Below are 18,976 nucleotides of genomic sequence, written 5' to 3'. Positions count from 1 at the left end.
TGTAACATTATGGCCAAACAGCACCAATTTAATTTGATCAGACCACAGGACATGTCTCCAAAAGTTAAGAACTTCTGAACGGGGCCTTGTGGCTCAGTAGAAGAGTAGTTATTCCCCAACCCAGAGGTTGTGGGTTTAAATCTCCGCCCTGATGACCTCATCTAAATATCTTTGAGCAAGATACTGAAACCCACTTTGCTCCTGGTGCTGCGTTGCCAGCAGGTAGATGAGTATATATTGTAAAAGCGCCTTGACTGCCTTAAAGGTGGAAAAGCGCTATCCAAGTGTAACTCCATTTACTCCAACTTTGTCTCTGTGTTTTTTATGTTGCAAACTGTAATCTGGTTTTTATGTTTCTGAGAAATGGCTTCATTGTTGGTGAATGGCCTTTCAGCCCGTGTTGGTGCAGGACTCGTTTCACTGTGAATAAAGACACTTTTTTACCACCTTCATCCAGCATCTTCACAAGGTCTTTAGCTTTTGATCTGGGGTTGCGTCTCACATTTTGGACCAAACACTTTCATCTCTGGGACACAGAGATGCCTGTCTCCCTCCTGAGCGGTGTGATGACTAGACATTCCCATGATGTTTATACTTGAGTATATTTGTTTGACCAGATGAACATGGCACCTTCAAGCATCTGGAAATTGCCACCTAGGATGAGCCAGACTAGTGGAGCTCCACGATTCTCTCTGACTTCCTGTTTTTTTTTTCCTGAAGTTTTTTTTTTTTTTTTACCCCATGATTTCAGTTTTAGAGTGTGACCTTGAATTAATGACGTCAACTAATTTACATGTCGTCAGTTAGCTGATCAGAACATTCCAAAGCCAAACATGTCCTCTGTTCTAAATTCATCTGTCCAAAGAACATTATTCCAGAAGTCCTGGTCTTTGTCTACATTCACTTTGGCAAACTTCATTCTCGCCTTAATGTTCTTGGAGAGCAAAGGTTTCCTCCTCGCACACCTATCATGAATGTTAAATTTGTGTAGTCTTTTTCTGATTGTAGAGGCATACACTTTCACATCAACAGTAGAAAGAGCCTGCTGTAGGTCCTGCAATGACATTTTCGGGTTTTTGGAGACTTCTTTTAGCATCTTGCGGTCTGCTCTCAGGGTGAACTTGCTTGGACAGCCAGACCTGGGCATATTGATAGTTGTTTTGAATGTCCTCCACTTGTAGACTATTTTCCGGACAGTGGAATGGCTGATTTTATGTTCTCTTGAGATCTTTTGAAATCCCGTACCAGACTTATAGGAGTCTACACTGTTCTGTCTGAAGGCCTCAGACAGCTCCTTTGATCTCACCATGCTGTTTTCTCTCAATTCAACAGTCAGTCACTGTTGAAAGTATTCTGTGTTGATGTCAAAGACTGGTAGATGGCTACAAAAAGTGTCTCACTGAAGTTATTTCAGCCCCCCCCCCCCCCCCCCCAAAAAAAAAAAAAAAAATCCTGAGTAGGGCTACTACACCTTAAAACATGTTTTGTTTTCTCCTTGAGATAACTGTTGTTGTGATTTGGTCTAAACAAATAAAAGTTGATTTGATTTTATTTGACTTAGAACACATCCATATCTGAACAGTATGGACATGCAGGTGACAATGTTTTTTTAGGCAACCTATTGTGGTTCCTCAGTTTTATTATTATTATTATAGTTATTCTTTGTTCCGCAGCCCCTTTGAGCTCAATTTGACCCCCTTAGAATGCTTCAAAATCGGCAGGCAGGTTAAGACAGGTGCAATATTTAATACCTCGTAAAGACAAATTCCAAATACCCTATGGAGCACTCCCTAGCAGTCATTCTTTGTTCCGCTGACGCTTTGAGCCCTACTTTGACCCCCTCAAAATGCTTCAAAACTCACCAAACTCAACAGCCAGGTGAACACTGGCGAAAACTTTGCTAAAATGTAAAAAAATAAAATAAATAAATAAATAAATAAATAAATAAATAAATAAATAAATAAATAAATAAAATTCGAAATATGCGTAAATGTGTGTAGCGCCCCCTAGGAACAAAACCATCATTTAATTAATTAATTAATTTGGTTTTTTTAAGGTGAAAGAGGAGGTTACAACGCAAAGGTTAAAACTTAGAACACATCAGTACTATATGAATGGGATACCATACGCGGTGCCCAGACTGCCGTTAGTACTACATCCAGTTTTCTTTGGGTGGACAGAGCGTTCCGCCAGTTGTTTGAGACACCAACTTGCTCCTTGCTTTTAATTATTTATTTTTCTAAATGGATTAGTAAATATCTGTTGTCGACATTTTCAATTTTTAGCCCGCGTTTCATATTTTTTCTATGCTTTGTGAAATGCTGAGTGTATGCAAATCCGGCGCGCAAGAGGGATCTGAGTAAACACGTAGAAAACTCACTGCCAAATCACTTCCCTGCCTTGGAATGACGTCCAACCGGGACGTTGCAGTTATATTTAGAGCCTATATATAGTGGAGGCGCCCCCTAGACTTTGTTGACTCTGCGGCAGGGCAGCAGCACGACAGCTTATTCTGAAACTTACACCACGTGACCTACATACTTCATAAATACTGCCTATATAAATATAGTATGCAAATGTAAGTCTGCCTTTCTTAAAAATAAGCAGTGGCGTGTAACTCAATGACCAAGTCATTAATTTACAGGAGTGGTAATAAACGAGAAATTGCGCACACTATATCGTTATGCATTCAACATGACAAAATACATACAAAACAATTACATCTGAAGATATCAGTCACTAAATCAGAGGAGAACGGGTGCCAAAGCGGTGTGGGCCAAAGTGGAATCAGCAGCGATGCTTTGTGGGTAAAGTGCGTCCCGGTATCCGCCCATATTCACCAAAAGGAGGCCAACCTGAGCAGCTAGGCCGGTCGACGTTGGGACAAATGGAAAGTTCAATCGATTAATTTGCACACTAGTTTTCGCCTCTTCCCGCGTGCTTGCCACCGAGTAGACAGATCTAATGCGGGTGTTTCGTCGTGGACCAGGCAATGCAGACATCGTGTGAAACCAGAGGACGATCAGCTTGACTCATTTAGTCGCCACTTTAGACGCGGAACTCCATTCGTTTAAAGGTAACACTACAATTGGGTGCGAGTGACATAGTTAGCTTCTTTTTTGTAATGTTAACCCAAGATGTCCATAATCTTAATTTGAAGTCAATTGCCAAACAAAGTTGTGTTTGCGTGGTGTTATTAGAGAGGTAGGATCTATTTTCATTGTAAATGCAAACTACGCCCAGTTGTGAACCTACTAATGTCGGCCCTGCAATACAGCCCCTTCGGCTAGCTTGTCAATGGCGGCTTTAAACTTTGCTCCATTTTTATACTTTAACCTCAATCAACGATACTAATTCCCGCACATGCTCTGCATATACTGTAGCGTCTGCAGCTTGTTTTCGGCTATAACGCCGCAAATAAGCGTCAGTATATGTTTTAGGTGGTGGGTTGACTCCGAAGCTAGCCTAGCCCTTAGCACACTGTAGTATGGTTGTTCACCGGGTTCGAAGGATTTCACCCCAGCATTCATCTAACCTGGCAACCAAACCTGCTGACTCCCAGCCCTGTCCCAGCCTAGATTGAAGTCCAATCCTTTTGATGTTCTAAACCTGATTTAGGATCCAAATATGAGCGCGTTGATACGTCACTCGAGAACACTCGGATCCAAAGAATAGTGTATAATGTAGGGATCGCAATTTTTCCAGAATGTCTGTGTGACAGGTGATCTTATGTTGACATTCTACTACTAGTATAGACGTAAGTTGGGTAATAAGTATGCATTTACAAGAATCATCATGTTTAACTTTGTTCTAACTTTGTCAGACGGCCGTTAGGTCAGTAAATATAAATAACAATATGTGTATGATGTGAAATATTACGTGTTGGCGAAACTGAGTTCGGAATTTTTCTTTACCATTTGACTTTCGAGGGTTACGTTTGTTATGTTAGTCATTTTGCGTCAGAAAAACGACAGTGCAGCAGTTAATAAAATCTCTGCTACCAAAAACAGTATTTTCACTGCACAGACTATAATGTAATCGTGGGCTGTATAACACTGTACTGTAACTATGCAATGCAATGCAATGCAAAAAAAAAAAAAAAAAAAAAAAAAATCAGCATATCTCTCATGCTAATTTTAGTCGCCTGTAAATGCATTTAGTTTTTTTCCAAGACATTTTTTTCAAGGCACAATTTGAAAATGCACAGTCTTATGAGATTTTAACAAAATAATGTTGCTTTGTAAAAATAATATATCCCGAAAGTTAAGAATTAGAACAAACCAGAATTTTTAAAAAATGAATCCGTCTTCTGATAAGTGCTTTTCCTTGATGATGTTAATACTAAAGAACTTCTACACAACTTCCAATGTAGGCATAGTATTATGTTATGCATCATTGGCTCTGGCTTCTCATTGCAGTTTAGGTAACTTGAAATTAGTTGATTAGCTACTCTGAATTACCTGCTGATGTGCTTTTTTCTTTGGTGGCCCAGGTGAATCATGACGGAATATAAATTGGTTGTGGTGGGAGCTGGTGGCGTTGGCAAGAGCGCACTCACCATTCAGCTCATCCAGAATCACTTTGTGGATGAATATGACCCCACCATTGAGGTATGTTAATATACATGTATGGATATGTATGCTCAGTGTGTGAATATATGCATTTGTGATGCATGCCATTTCCCGCACTGTGTGTGTAAGTTCATAGGGAGGTAGGGCTAGGAGAACCGCATCTGTAAATGTGGTTCTAACAGGTTCTTCGAGTTAGCATTAAAGACACCGAACAGGTTTTTGAGGTTCTTGTCATTGGCTGCCAGCTTTCTTGGAGGCGGAATCTATTAAGCTGGATTACTATGGTGCCAGTTAATTATTCATGTTCTCTGTATATTGGTGGCTATACACATTTAATATGATGACTGATGACTCAGTCACGCTCATCAAATAATTATTAGTGGACAATGTTTCTGTGACCTCAATCCTGATATTGGTAATTTTATATGTCCAAACTAAATACAGTATATTCTGTCCTGTTACTTTTTCCATAGAAATATGTTAAAAAAAAAAAATTTTTTTTTGCAATTATTATTCCATTTATTCTTTATCATATTATATACAGAACAGAATTAATTAAATAAAACAATAAAATTAAAGTTATCCAGGGGCCAAATAAATACAATTCCATGAATCGAAGTACCACCCCTTTTTAAATGTCTGTCATGATTTCATTAATCAAATAATAATAAAGTAAGGTTTTTCGAAACATAAATGTATGTCTACATAAGTAATTTCTACGTCAATCACTTGCAATCCTATAGAATTATATCTATTACGTACACAATTACAGTTAGCAATGAGGGTGCCTTTTCATAATGGTAGACAGTTGTTAGTAATGCATAATAATTGTTGATAAAATAAAACCATGCCAGTTCCATTCTTTCCTATTTTATTCTTATATGAAGCTTTTTTGTGGCCTTCTTTGCGCTCAGGACTCTTACAGAAAGCAAGTGGTGATTGACGGGGAGACGTGCTTGCTGGACATCCTTGACACTGCAGGTCAGGAAGAGTACAGCGCCATGAGAGATCAGTATATGAGGACAGGGGAGGGCTTCCTCTGTGTCTTTGCCATCAATAACACGAAGTCTTTTGAGGACATTCACCACTACAGGTGAGTTTATTGATGACCCCACTTGAAAGGTTGTCCTTGACTTAATGCTTGCAGGAATACTGGGAAACAGATTAATATTGGCAATGAAATATTAAAAATGTTATCGTGAATTAATTATGGGAAGTGTGAAAAATAGATTTGAGTGTTGAGTTAATGGACACATGTTTGTTTTTTTTCGTTGATGCATGGACTTTTTTCTTTAAGTTCTAGTCATGCTAAATTTTCTTAAGTTTTCTGGGCAGAATGCCTTGTCAGTATAATAACACGTATTGTGTTTCTTAAATGTTTGACTGTACTGTAGTTGTTCTCTATCGATAACTAATTCTCTAATCCAGTACTTGTGTCCAGTCTGTCACACACACTCAACAGTAAGCATTACAAAGAGCTATGCAAACAGCATTGCTTCTCTTTAATTGAATCAAAGGCGTCGAGTGTGCAAATACAGTGCTTCCCATCAGTCTTGATTGGCTTCAAGTTGCACCCGATTATTTACCATCTGATTTATTTTTCTGCACCCCTATTTTACCGGTAATCCAAGGCAATCGCAGCCTATCATCTTTGAGACTCTCTGGTCCCCGTTGTTTCACAATAATCCTGTTTAATCACTGGGAACATTGTGCAATAATAGTTTAGGCTGTTGCTGTTACATGAAACTTTTCCCAATTTTTTCAACTTTCGACCAATACAAAAGGAGAGCTTTAACACATTTAGGTACGGTAGAAATTTCAATTGGGGGGGTGGGGTTGGACAGTCGGCGCGAAAATCTCTTAGTGAATAAAAATCTCTTGCTGTTAATGTCCAGAGAGCAGATAAAAAGGGTGAAGGACTCCGAGGATGTCCCCATGGTGCTGGTGGGCAACAAGTGTGACCTCCCGTCCAGGACAGTGGACACCAAACAGGCTCAGGATTTAGCTCGGAGCTACGGCATTCCCTTTATAGAGACCTCAGCCAAAACCAGACAGGTATGAGTCTCGACTGACACATATGTGTGCGCCTTTTAAATGAATTTGATCTCATTTTTAATCTATTCCATACACAACAAATCTTGCATCTTTGTCACAAACATAATGTTTCAGATCATCGAACCTAATCTCTCACAAAGATAATCATAAAATTTGGCAAATTAGGGTCCTGATGGAGGGCAAGGCCACCACCATGTTGCAAATGCTGTGAGGTTCTTTTTTATGGAATACTCATTTTTATGTTAAATGCAGTTGACTACACACTTTTAAAAAATGTCTGAAATATCTCTTGGAAATAAGTCTTGGCGACCATAAAGAATTATTTGCAAATGTGGGCACTTTCACATTAGACCAAGAGGACTGGAGTCCGGTTGAAGAGCTACCTTGCAACAACACTATCAAATTACTTGTTGAAAAGGTTCAGCATTCACACTGAGCCAACTGAACTTTCCGAGTAGCGTCACGTCGGCAAAAGGCGCACTCATTGATTGGACACATTTTAGAAGATGAAATACCTTCCTCGGAGCGGCGTGCACCCTGGTCTGCTTGCTTTCACAAGCGAAGCAGGGTGCGCTTAAAGCGGACCGAGACCCACGATTTTTCGGCGGACCAGAGTTCGTTTGTTTGGTCTGAACTAGAGTTTGGATGCGCGTCCACATTTACAAAACGACACGGACTATCTGAGAAAAACAACTCTGGTTCGTTTTAAATGGACCAAACAGTGCTAGTGTAAAAGCGCCCTATAAGACAAGCATGTGTCTTATTTTTTGTCGGCACCTAACAGTGGTTTTCATTTTGGTACTCTCCCTTTGATGACGTTTTTTTTCCCTCCAATGACTCTTGTGGCTTAGTTATAAATGCCTGAAAATGTTCATCACTGTTCTTAGTTTTCTCCATTTGTGGATAATCCACTGACAGTCTTCAAAACTTTGTAAATGGATTTGTAACCTCTTGTTGTGGCCTGAGGAATTGAACATGGCTTTTCAAAAACAGTTAATAATCTAAGGCCCAATCTACACAAATCGAGTAGCCATTCATAAAAAAGTTTATCATTAACACTGAAATGTTCCAAGAAATGTGTGCCCATCAGATGATGATCTTTATCAGGGACCCCCAACCTTTTTTTCACCACGGACCGGTGTGATTTGGGGTTTTTTTTTTTTTCACAGACCGGTGTTCTGTCAAATTTTGTTCCCTTATAAAATTTTGCTACCAAAGCTTTTGTGGCGGTGAAAAGCCCTCTTTTATATTCAGTTGGACTCTTTTCTACATGTCTGTCGATGATCAAACGTAAGTTAACATTCCTTTCTTTAAAGAAAGTTTGTAGTGTTTACTTTGGAATCGCTGCATTCACGGCCATTTTTAATGTTACGTGCATGCAAATTTGTCACACCGGCAATGTGCGGCAGAAAAATACAGCATATATAAAATAACATTTGTTTTATCCTTGTCGTGTTAAGTGCAGGGAAAATATAACTCACCTGCTGAATCAGTGGGAGGCCCGAGCTTGTTTCTTTGAGACGAGATGGTCCCATCTTGGTGTGATGGGAGAGTGAGAGAAGCCTGCTTCACAAAGATATGATGTTGGAAATTGTAGCATGGTTTTCAGTGGTCTTGTAGCGATGTCAGGATATTCTGGAATGACTTTAATCCAGAACCTTGCTAGAGTTGTTGTCTCAAATGTACAGTACGTTTAAGGTCGCTGTCAGTAGCGATCTCTACAAGCTGATCCTCCTGTTGCACAGACATGCTCGAATCACTCGGTTTATTCACAAACGGGTCACGAATCCACTCCTATGCAGTTCGTGGGTCTTTAGTGATTGGGAAGTAGCGTAGATTTTGTTTTCTTTGAGGTTGTAGGCTCATCTTCTGGCTCATCAGGTACACTTTTCCCCGTAAAAAATCTGTCCAAAGACATCTTTACTTCAGTCATTCTAGTGTTGGGGCTAATTATTTCCGGAAACAAATGTGATGCACCCGCCCTACGTCATTATTATCGAGGACAAGCGCACATAGATATACAAAACGATGTACTGCTCGCAGTCCAATCAATGGATTTCTATGACGAGGTTCTATCCTGTAATATTATATCTAGAGTAGATTGGTGTGTTAATGGGCACAGGCCAAAGTTATTCGGCCAGAATGCAGTCGTTGATAAATTATTATTTCTGTGCGGTCCGGTAGCAAATGGGCCACGGACTGGTACCGGTCCGCGGCCCTTCAGTTGGAGACTCATGATCTAGATGCTGCAAAGAATATAGCAAAGCCCGAATTGATGCTACATTAGTGCCAAAGGAAGAGTGAGAAGAATTTTAAAAATAGTAAAGGTCAAGCATAATAGAAAACACAACGTAGAATAAAATAATAATCTCTACTCGTTGCTCAGTGGCAAAAGGTGAGCAAAATAGGTACGTGTAAAAGCATCAAGGTAGCTCTGCAGCACTAACAATGACAGTATTTCAATGTTGTTGTGATCAAAGATGTGGCTGGCAAAATACAGTCCTTGACAAAAGTGTTGTCGCTTATCCATTTTGTAGAAACAATTGCTAATAACCTGACTTATAATTATTCAATTGGTTTCAGAAATGGCTCATATGAAAGCTAAGACCCTCCCAAATGATGTTGAATGTACAAAAATATATTTGTTTCACTGAAAAAAGATTTATTATTTAATGAAGACATAAAGGTCAAATTTTGGCAAGACAAAAGTTTTGTCGCCTACAGAAAGTAGTGTGAAAATTGAACAAAAACTTTACTTCAAATACAAAATATGTTACATAGCATAATTGAATTAAGTAATGGTGTTATGAGATCCAAATTTAATATTTTGTATGACTTCCATGGGCTTCGACAAGGATTCATACAATTTATTGATGAAGTTGTCAGGAACATCAAAGAAAGCAGTCTTGCATGCCTCCCAGAGTTCATCAACATTCTTGGGTTTCGTCTTCCAGACATGCTCAATGATGTTAATGTCTGGTGACTGGGCTGGCCAGTCCTGGAGGATCTTGATCTTCTTTGCCTTGAGGAACTTTGAGGTAGAGATTGAAATATGCGATGGAGCACCATCCTGCTGCAGAATTTGTCCCTTTTTATGGTTAGGAATGTAAGAGGCAGCTAAGATTTGTTGATATTTCAGACTATTTATGTTGCCTTCCACTCTGCAGATCTCTTGCACACCCCATACTGGATGTAACCCCAGACTATGATTTTGCCACCACCAAACGTCACTGTTTTCTGAGTGAATCTCGGATCCATGCGGGTTCCAGTAGGTCTCCTGCAATATTTGCGGCGACCGTGGTGTAATTCAATGGAAGTTTCATCTGAAAAATCCACCTTTTGCCACTTTTCCAACGTCCATCCTTTTGACAGGCTGTGGGCCTTGGCAAATGCCACATGGTTTTTTAATTGTCTGCACCCTGAGAGATAAATAGTCTGAAATATCAACAAATCTTAGCTGCCTCTTACATTCCTAACCATAAAAAGGGACAAATTCAGCAGCTGGATGGTGCTCCATCGCATACTTCAATCTCTACCTCAAAGTTCCTCAAGGCAAAGAAGATCAAGATCCTCCAGGGCTTGCCAGCCCAGTCACCAGACATGAACATCATTGAGCATGTCTGGGGTAAGATGAAAGAGGAAGCATGGAAGACGAAACCCAAGAGTGTTGAACTCTGGGAGGCATTCAAGACTCCTTTCTTTGATGTTCCTGAAGACTTCATCAATAAATTGTATGAATCCTTGCCGAAGCCCATGGAAGTCATACAAAATATTAAGTTTGGATCTCACAGCACCACTCCTCAATTCGCTTATGTTATGTAACATATTTTTGTATTTGAAGTACATTTTTTGTTCAATTTTCACACTACTTTCTGTAGACGACAAAACGTTTGTCTTGCCAAAATTTGACCATTATGTCTTCATTAAATGATAAATCTTTTTTCAATGAAACAAATATGTTTGTACATTCCACATCATTTGGGAGTGTCTTAGCTTTCACATGAGCCATTTCTGAAACCAATTGAATAATTAAAATTCAGGTTATTAGTAATTGTTTCTAATAAATGGATAAGCGAAAAGACTTTTGTCAGGGACTGTATAGCATGATAATTGGGTGAGCGTGTCATCAAATTTTGACCACTGGTTCGTCAAACTGCGATAATTATGTCCCCAGTTAAGGGAAAATGTGTACGCAATTGAATTTTTTTTTTTTTTTTTTTCACCTGGGGTGTTTTTTTTGGGACAATGTGTTCATTAACTTGGGTTGTCTTTGTGAGATGCTGCTGTATCATGAATACCTGAAAATCCATTGCGGCCTGTTTCCCAATGAAGAACTGTGATTGATCAGAGACTATCAAAAATTTTGTCTTATGGGGTTAGGGTAATTGAGTGTCGCTAGTTTCACTGGGTGTGATTTTGGTCTTGTTGGTTTCATTTGATGAAGTGTGCGTTATGTTTAGTGGTTGAGCAGCTGAAGCAGTGAGCACTTTCTTGCTTTGTGTCTCTGATTTGTTCTGTTGTGTTGAAATTTGAAATGTAATTTAATTCTGCACACCTCTGATTCCTAAAAGGGGACCAATACTTTTTCCTCCACAAGGGGATGCTGTTTCTCTCTATTTTTGATGCCTGTAACTCTGACTCCCACTGTGTGCTTTACTCAGTGCTGTTTTTGTGTGGTGACAACTAGAACAATTGAATTTCACTTGTGGAAGAGTAAAGCAGCCGTCTACATATGGTCTGGTTGGATTTACTTAAAGATCATGACAAAGAAAAAAGGATGATTTTCTAAACATTGATGATTCAAACATGTTAATGTTGAGTAATGGACAGAAATATTTTTTTGTATATGTACATAATAAACAATAAGCATCATAGTGGCATGAGTGGGCTAGATGTGAAAATAATCACAGTGCCAGGATGAGGTAAGTATTTATCTATTCTAATCTCAAATCATAATTTACATCACCAGAATTTAAAGTTCCCTATAGACTCAGCTGGTAGACACACCTGAACCCACCACCCAACTTGACACCTTTTTTGTCTATACGCTGCATGAAGCTGTACAACCTGCCCGCCTTTTGTATTGGTCACTACTGAGGGAAGTATTGTCTCATGCCGCAGAGAGTGGAAGATGCCTTTTACACTCTGGTTCGGGAGATCAGGCAGTACCGCGTCAATAAGCTCAGCAAGGAAGAAAAGACGCCGCGCTGTGTCAAGCTTAAAAAGTGTGTTGTGATGTGAATGGGTAAGTGTCAGCAGCCTCGACCCACCAGCTCTTTGTGTTTGTGCGTTCCAACTGGATTGTGGATAGTAAGACAGGGGTACAAAAGTGGTGTTGGATTCTCCATACTAATATGCACTTTCCTGTTGGGGCTGTGGCGAGGTGTTAACAGGAGCCAATGGATGATTTCTCTCTACATTTATATCTCTGTGTAATGGCTGAATATCATCTAAAAATGGTGTCATACTGACTTGGCCTAGTTGAATTTTCTTCTTTCACGCTTGTAAGCCTTTGGTCTAATCTGGGGCAAGTGGTTTTTCCAATCAGATTCACCGGGCTGTAACATGAACTACACATGCACAATTTAATTGCATGAGAGCTGTTAAAAAAAATGAAAAGAGGAAAAAAAAAACGACCGGAAAGGTTAATTTGTAGTCAATTTTGCATTTATGCCTGTTTACACACAAATAAGGTAACCAAAGTAGATTCTATGTGACGTAGCAAATCAACAATAAAACCATCTATATCTGTTGCTTATGCTGTCCGCTGTTACAGGTTACTTTTGAGAGATGAGATATTCCCATTACTAACTACTACTTAGACTTACATTCACTCCAATTTAGAGCATCATGAAATGCGGGTAGAATTTGGGGCCCCCCGAGAAATCTCATACAATACTGGGAACACATAAACATCACCACATAATGGGCAGTGCAAAAATTCAAACTGAAAATCTGTGAGGCAGATGTGCAAGCCACCATCCTCTACTGCGTCTATCAAAAGTAAACATTATAGTCGTAAAGGCGCATTATTGTACTCAATTTTTTATTTTTCATTGGTTCTCCAGTAGACCTGCGCTTCAATTTGTGGCTGGTGACTTGATGGAAATTAATTTGAGCAGCAGCAAAATTCCAAAACAAATACTCCTGAAGCTAATGTATGTCTAATTATTGCTTTGTATCACAGATGCTGGTATATGGTATGTACTTTGTACCTGGAAAGTTCACATAAATTTCTATGATTTCACTGAAAATAGTAAGACACATGTTCATTTATCTTACTTTATAATATATTCAGTTAATGTTATTTAATTACAAAAAAAAAAAAAAAAAGATATGTTCACATATAAAACTACAAAGTTACTCTTTCCGTTCTTTTGAAATATATCTTGTGGTTTCATATTTATATAATCAGTTCATTCACTTGAATACAACACAGTTCCTCCCTTAGCTTCCGGATAAGCTAACAGTATGAAATTCTATCAATGTGCTGAGGTCAATGCTCTAAAAGGTGTGTGGGTTTGTAAACCAACTTGGGTGATGAATCAAGATCACGCTGAATTTGGGACACCGTCATTGGCTGAGCTCTTTCCCGGAGGGAAGTGTGGTGTGGATGTGATGAAAAGTTGGGACATGTCTTGTGAGTGGAGGTTAGACTTGTGCTTATTTTTTGTTCTTTCCCTGCTGATACAAATTCCTGTTGGTAATTCTTTTTTCTCCTGTCAACCTGAGGGCACCATGGAATTATCACATTATCACTGTTCTCACTGTAAAGTAGTTACATTTATGTTCAATGTGTTTATTCGTTTGCAGTCACAGCCCAGCCTATAGTACAAAAGCAAATTTGCTGTACACACACCCTAACAAAAAAAGTTTTGGATATTTGACTTAAGAGTTACCGTAATTTTCCGGATTAACCTATATTGTATAATACTCTTTTCACTTAAGTTGATTTGAACCTTCAAGCATTTGTGTACACTTGGATACGCAGAGTATTTAGGGCTAAACAAAGAGGGGAGTAAATAGAACTATGAGAATGAAATCATAATATTACAAGATTAAAGTCTAAATTTTATTAGAATAAAGTCATGTTGTAATATTATGAGGTTAAAGTCATAGTATTACGAGTAAGTGTATCGTAGGCTCATCTGGAAATTTTTTTCAAAAGTTGTTTACAACTTTTTGAGTTTTAGTGTGATTTACAAATACTTATAGTTCACTCTAAATCAAAGATGTTAGGAAGTTGACTAACATAACTAGAGGTCGACCGATAGGGGATTTTCAAATGTCGATACCAATATTAAAAAAAAAAATTCCAGCTGATTGCCGCTATCCAAAGCCAATAAACTTTATTATTATTTTTTTTAAAGCGAGTAGATTATAAAGGCAATTTTTAAAATAATTGCTTCAAACGCTTTAAATTTACAAGGATGACCTGAGACTTAAGGATTCATTTGGTCTAGTGCTACCAAACCAACAAACGCAACACTTCTTTTTATGATTATACACACTCAGCAAGAACAGTACATTATTTTCAAATAATTAAACCCACCAGAACGTGACGACGAGGTGTAAACAAGTGAGAGTTTAAGAGGATGCTTGCAATGCTAAAGCTAATGCTTGCGCAAATGCTACGCTAATGCTACAAATTACATTTAGAGTGAAAGGATAGCTCCGTAAACACCTTGAAAGGCTAAAGCAATTTTGCATATTCTATTATGCAAGATAAAAAAACAACATCTTAAAAACAATATCTACAAAACAGGCAAGCCTGAAGCTTCATGTAGCAACCTGCCTTCAAGCTACTGCGGGGTCCTTTCGGGGTTCTACCGTCAGTCAGCGGCGGCCACAGTTGCCCAAACAGATGCCTTTTTTGTTTGTTATCCATCGGCCGGCCGATATATCAGTCAACCTCTAAACTTAACTGACCCTTCCAGATTTCATATCCTTCTCCAAATCTTGTGAACAATTTTGAGTGAATTCAACAGAAATCATTTTTGCCCAGAGAAATGGCACACGTTCACAAATGTTGCCAACCACTTCTCTTAAATCCACATTTTATGTAGTGAAATTAAATGCAGCTACTTTCTGTGATATCAATGAATAAAAGGTTGGCCGTTCCATCTGACCATCTACAATTATAAACAACCATTGGCGTTTCTATGTACGATTGTACATTTCTAACTTTGCTTTTGCATTTTATGTTTTTTTTGCAGGGAGTCGACGATGCCTTTTACACGTTAGTACGAGAAATTCGCAAGCATAAGGAGAAGATGAGCAAGGAGGGCAAAAAGAAGAAAAAGAAGTCCAAGACAAAGTGCACACTCATGTGAATAATCAGTCATTTTCCAGACAGACTAAAAAAAGAAACTATGTTGAACAGAAAAAGTAATACATTTTTGTACATCACACTAAATTATTAGCCTTTTTCTCAATACCCACTGTAACTAATACTAAACTTGACCCACTTTGTCTGCCTTGCTATTCCTTGCTACTTTGACCCCAATAAGCTTTATTTCCTCTTTTAGTGCCAGTTTCTCACATGCATTGGTTTGGTTTTACTGGGTGATGTTGATTTAACTCCCTCCAAGCTGTTGGTAAACTGCATCACCGCACATGCCTGTCGACCTTTTGATTCCTTAGTCCTTTGGCAAAAGGTTGTCTCATGGCATGCCAAAGAATGACTATTCATCCCTCAAATGTGCTATTGTCACTGATATGTATGCATGAAATCCTTTACTAGACTTAAATTGTTCTTACAACTTAAAATGGATACTATTTTTTTGGGTTTTGTATCTGGTGGCACTATTTCACCTAATTTTTGTTTGCATGCATTTTGGCTCGGATGACATGCGTATAGCAAACTGCCTCTAGTTGATGGCGGCGGCAGCAATGACTGCTGGCCCAAGTCAAAACGAGTCTAGTTAAGTCTTCAGTAATGTTTGTACATGACTAATTGTATGATCCTCTAGCCTTGTACTTTATTTGCCAGGTTTCACACGTCCATAAAAGTAACACCTTATTTCTCATGTGACGTTATTGTTTATACCTTTAAAGATCTGACATTGGGATTCTCTACATTATACATCTGTTAACCTTATAGCTTAAAAGCAGATATTACTAATGTGTAGGACCACATTTTTATTTTTTGGTTAAACATGAGGCCGTCGTTATTTTGGGGTAAAATGAAATTTTCTTTCTGCTAGACCGAAAGTGGTGTTCAGGTTGTGTTCAGTATGATGCGCCTTTCCATGGTCCTGCTTCATCAACGGGTCTCCAAAATGATTTTTTTTTTTTTTAGATTTTGCTTAAAGAATTTAAAACCCTGAAGTGTTGGGATTGTTTCAGTCCACCTTTGGGTAGAAATCATCCAGCAGACTAGTAGTTCACTGTTAGTGACTGACTAGTGTGTTGTCTTGATGTATAAATGAGGCACAAATTAACAGAATCGCTTTAATTTTCAATTGAGTTTATTTGCAGAAAGCAGTTTGAATGGCAGCACCCCATTTGAACACTTTTTTTAATCAGTGTTTGCTGTTTAAAGGTTAGTGACCCATGTTTGCCAACACTGCACAGGCCACACAGGGTGTTACTCCACCGTTTGAGCTCCGACCACTGGGGGTCAGCCGAAACATATTTTAAAAGCTGTTAAAGGTTGTCTTTTACAAAACCTGTTGAAGTGTTTAGGTTTTAATCCATGATTGTGTGCCAACAGTTGATTTCTCACATGAATCACTTCAACATTGATCATATGTTAACAACTTTTGTATAGTTGTGATACTGAAAGGTGCATATTTTGTAAATTGGTGTCTTTGCAGAATGTTGCTTTGATGGAATTTCTCTGCGCTTTGTGTGTGACTAGTGTGTCTGTGTCCTGGGTTAGGGAAGTGAATGAATGGCCACTTTGCTACTTGGAGTGGTGAGCTGATTTCAAATGCGACTATTTTTTATTTTATTTTATTTTTGCCATGAATCTCACCACTCCTATTTAATGTCTATTAAAGAACAAAAGGAAGCGGTCTCCGTATTTTTCATTTTTAAGGATTTGAATCCACAGTATGTTCACCAGAAATCTTTGGAACGGTTTGCGAACAGACGATTTTATCTTAAAAGTTTGAAATTGTTGGGCCCCTTAGAATTAATTTCTGAGCTAAGTATTTCATTTTAGAAAGGTAAATCAACTGTTTCTATTCTATATATTGTGGCTGTTCAATTCAAACCCAAAATAAAATACAGCAAGAGTAATCACTTGTTTTATCATATTAGGCCACGAGGGGGCAATGTGTATGCAGGCCTTTAAACATGTAAAGTTGATTCGATTTTTTTTTTTTTGTATTGATTTTAAAATCAGCTTAAAAGAAAGTTCGAAGCTTCAAGTTTTATGCTCCGCAGATGTGTTCAGGTCTAGATAAACAACTTACAGGTGGAACATACTTATACAGTACATACAGTGCTGGCCAAAAGTATTGGCACCTCTGTAATTCTGTCAGATAATGCTCAGTCCCACCCCCCCAAATAATTACAATTACAAATGCTTTGGTACTAATATCTTCATTTATTTTGCTTGCAATGAAACACTGAAAAGAGAATGAATAGAAAAATTAAATCATTATCATTTAACACAAAACTCCAAAATGGGCCGGACAAAAGTTTTGGCACCTCAGCCTAATACTTGGTAGCACAACCTTTAGACAAAATAACTGCGAACAACCGCCTCTGGTATCCATCAATGAGTATCTTACAATGCTCTGTTGGAATTTTAGACCATTCTTCTATGGCCAGCTGCTCCATGTCTCCGAGATTTGAAGGGTGCCTTCTCCAAACTGCCATTTTCAGATCTCTCCAGTGGTTTCCTATGTGATTCAGGTCTGGACTCATTGGTGGCCACTTTAGAAGTCTCCAGTGCGTTCTCTCAAACCATTTTCTAGTGTTTTTTTAAAGTGTGTTTTGGGTCATTGTCCTTCTGGAAGACCCATGATCTCTGAGGGAGACGAGCTTTCTCGCACTGGGCCCTACGTTACACGGCAAAATTTGTTGGTAGTCTTCAGACTTCATAATGCCATGCATACGGTCAAGCAGTCCAGTGCCAGAGGAAGCAAAGCAACCCCAAAACATCAGGGAACCTCCGCCATGTTTGACTGTGGGGACTGTGTTCTTTTTTTTTGAAGGCCTGTTTTTTTATTGTTGTAAACTCTATGTTGATGCCATTTCAGAAAAAGCTCTACTTTTGTCTCATCTGACCATAGAACATTATTCCTAAACGTTTTTGCCTTTCTCGGGTAAGCTTTGGCAAACTTTTTTTTAATGTCTCTTGGTCAGAAGTGGGGTTTTCCTGGGTACCCTACAATAGAGTCCCTTTTCATTCAGACGCCGACGAATAATACGGGTTTACACTGTTGTGCCCTCGGACTGCAGGACTGCTTGAAGTTGTTTGGATATTAGTCGAGGTTCTTTATCCACCATCCGCACAATCTTTCGTTGAAATCTCTCGTCAATTTTTCTTTTCCGTCCACATCTCGGGAGGTTAGCTACAGTGTCATGGGCTTTACACTTATTGATGACACTGCGCACAGTAGACAAAGGAACATTCAGGTTTTGGAGATGGACTTCGTAGTCTTGAGATTGCCCTCAGACAGTCCTCAGACAGTTCTTTGGTTTTCTTTCTTTTCTCCATGCTCAATGTGGTACACACAAGGTCACAGGACAGAGGTTTTGTCAACTTTAATCCATTTGAACTGGCTGCAAGTGTGATATAATTATTGCCACCACCTGTTATGTGCCACAGGTAGTAACAGGTGCTGTTAATTACACAAATCAGAGAAACATCACATGATTTTTCCAAGGGTGCCAATAATTTTGTCCGGCCCTTTTTTGGAGTTTTGTGTAAAATGATAATGATTAGATTACCCCCCCCCCCAATTCTCTTTTGTGTTTTTTTTTATTGGACGCAAAATAAATGAACACATTACTACTAAGCATTTACAATCATTTTCTGGGAGAAATTGAGCATTATCTGACTGAATTGCAGGGGTGACAATACTTATGGCCAGCACTGTACATACATACATACTGGCCTGGACTCATCACCACTCGCTTGGCACTGAAGGACTTGAGCTGTTACTTAAAAGTTTCTCATACGATCATACAGTGCTGCTCGAAAGTTTGTGAACCCCACAGCGATGGTCAGATTTTTTGTAAAAAAAAACTAAAATAACCTTATTAAATGTTAAGTTATACACAAATCCACAATACTGACATTCCAAATAATGGACTGAAACAAAAGAAATAGTTATATTGTCATTCTTTATTTAACAAAAGTGGTTGATTTAAGAAAAACTCAGATATCATGT

At 38.7% G+C, this 18,976-nt stretch overlaps 1 protein-coding gene across 4 annotated transcripts; it reads left to right on the top strand.

Annotated features, from left to right (window-relative positions):
• The first annotated feature begins 2,471 nt into the window (after positions 1 to 2,471).
• Positions 2,472 to 16,647, top strand: kras (v-Ki-ras2 Kirsten rat sarcoma viral oncogene homolog). 4 transcript variants are annotated; one of them, XM_057836887.1, is made up of 6 exons: positions 2,472 to 2,578; positions 4,493 to 4,610; positions 5,486 to 5,664; positions 6,467 to 6,626; positions 11,748 to 11,871; positions 14,843 to 16,647. In XM_057836887.1, exons 2-5 carry the CDS (start codon positions 4,500 to 4,502, stop codon positions 11,865 to 11,867), a joined length of 570 nt encoding a protein of 189 aa, XP_057692870.1. In that variant the 5' UTR covers positions 2,472 to 2,578; positions 4,493 to 4,499; the 3' UTR covers positions 11,868 to 11,871; positions 14,843 to 16,647. The 4 variants fall into 4 exon arrangements, with proteins under 4 accessions (XP_057692870.1, XP_057692872.1, XP_057692869.1 ...); XM_057836889.1 differs by lacking the exon at positions 2,472 to 2,578 and adding an exon at positions 2,700 to 3,076 and having other exon boundaries at positions 11,748 to 11,863; positions 14,842 to 16,647; XM_057836886.1 differs by lacking the exon at positions 2,472 to 2,578 and adding an exon at positions 2,719 to 3,076.
• Positions 16,648 to 18,976: the final 2,329 nt, after the last annotated feature.

Source organism: Corythoichthys intestinalis, chromosome 5 (genome assembly GCF_030265065.1).
Source record: "Corythoichthys intestinalis isolate RoL2023-P3 chromosome 5, ASM3026506v1, whole genome shotgun sequence".
Classification (NCBI taxonomy): domain Eukaryota; kingdom Metazoa; phylum Chordata; class Actinopteri; order Syngnathiformes; family Syngnathidae; genus Corythoichthys; species Corythoichthys intestinalis.
This window is presented reverse-complemented; position numbering and strand designations above follow the sequence as displayed.

Coding starts and splice junctions, on each gene's coding strand:
- kras (XM_057836889.1), top strand. CDS start 4,500: ATGACGGAATATAAATTGGTTGTGGTGGGAGCTGGTGGCGTTGGCAAG. Junction 5,665..6,466: donor GAGGACATTCACCACTACAG/GTGAGTTTATTG, acceptor GTTAATGTCCAG/AGAGCAGATAAAAAGGGTGA. Junction 6,627..11,747: donor CCTCAGCCAAAACCAGACAG/GTATGAGTCTCG, acceptor CTCATGCCGCAG/AGAGTGGAAGATGCCTTTTA.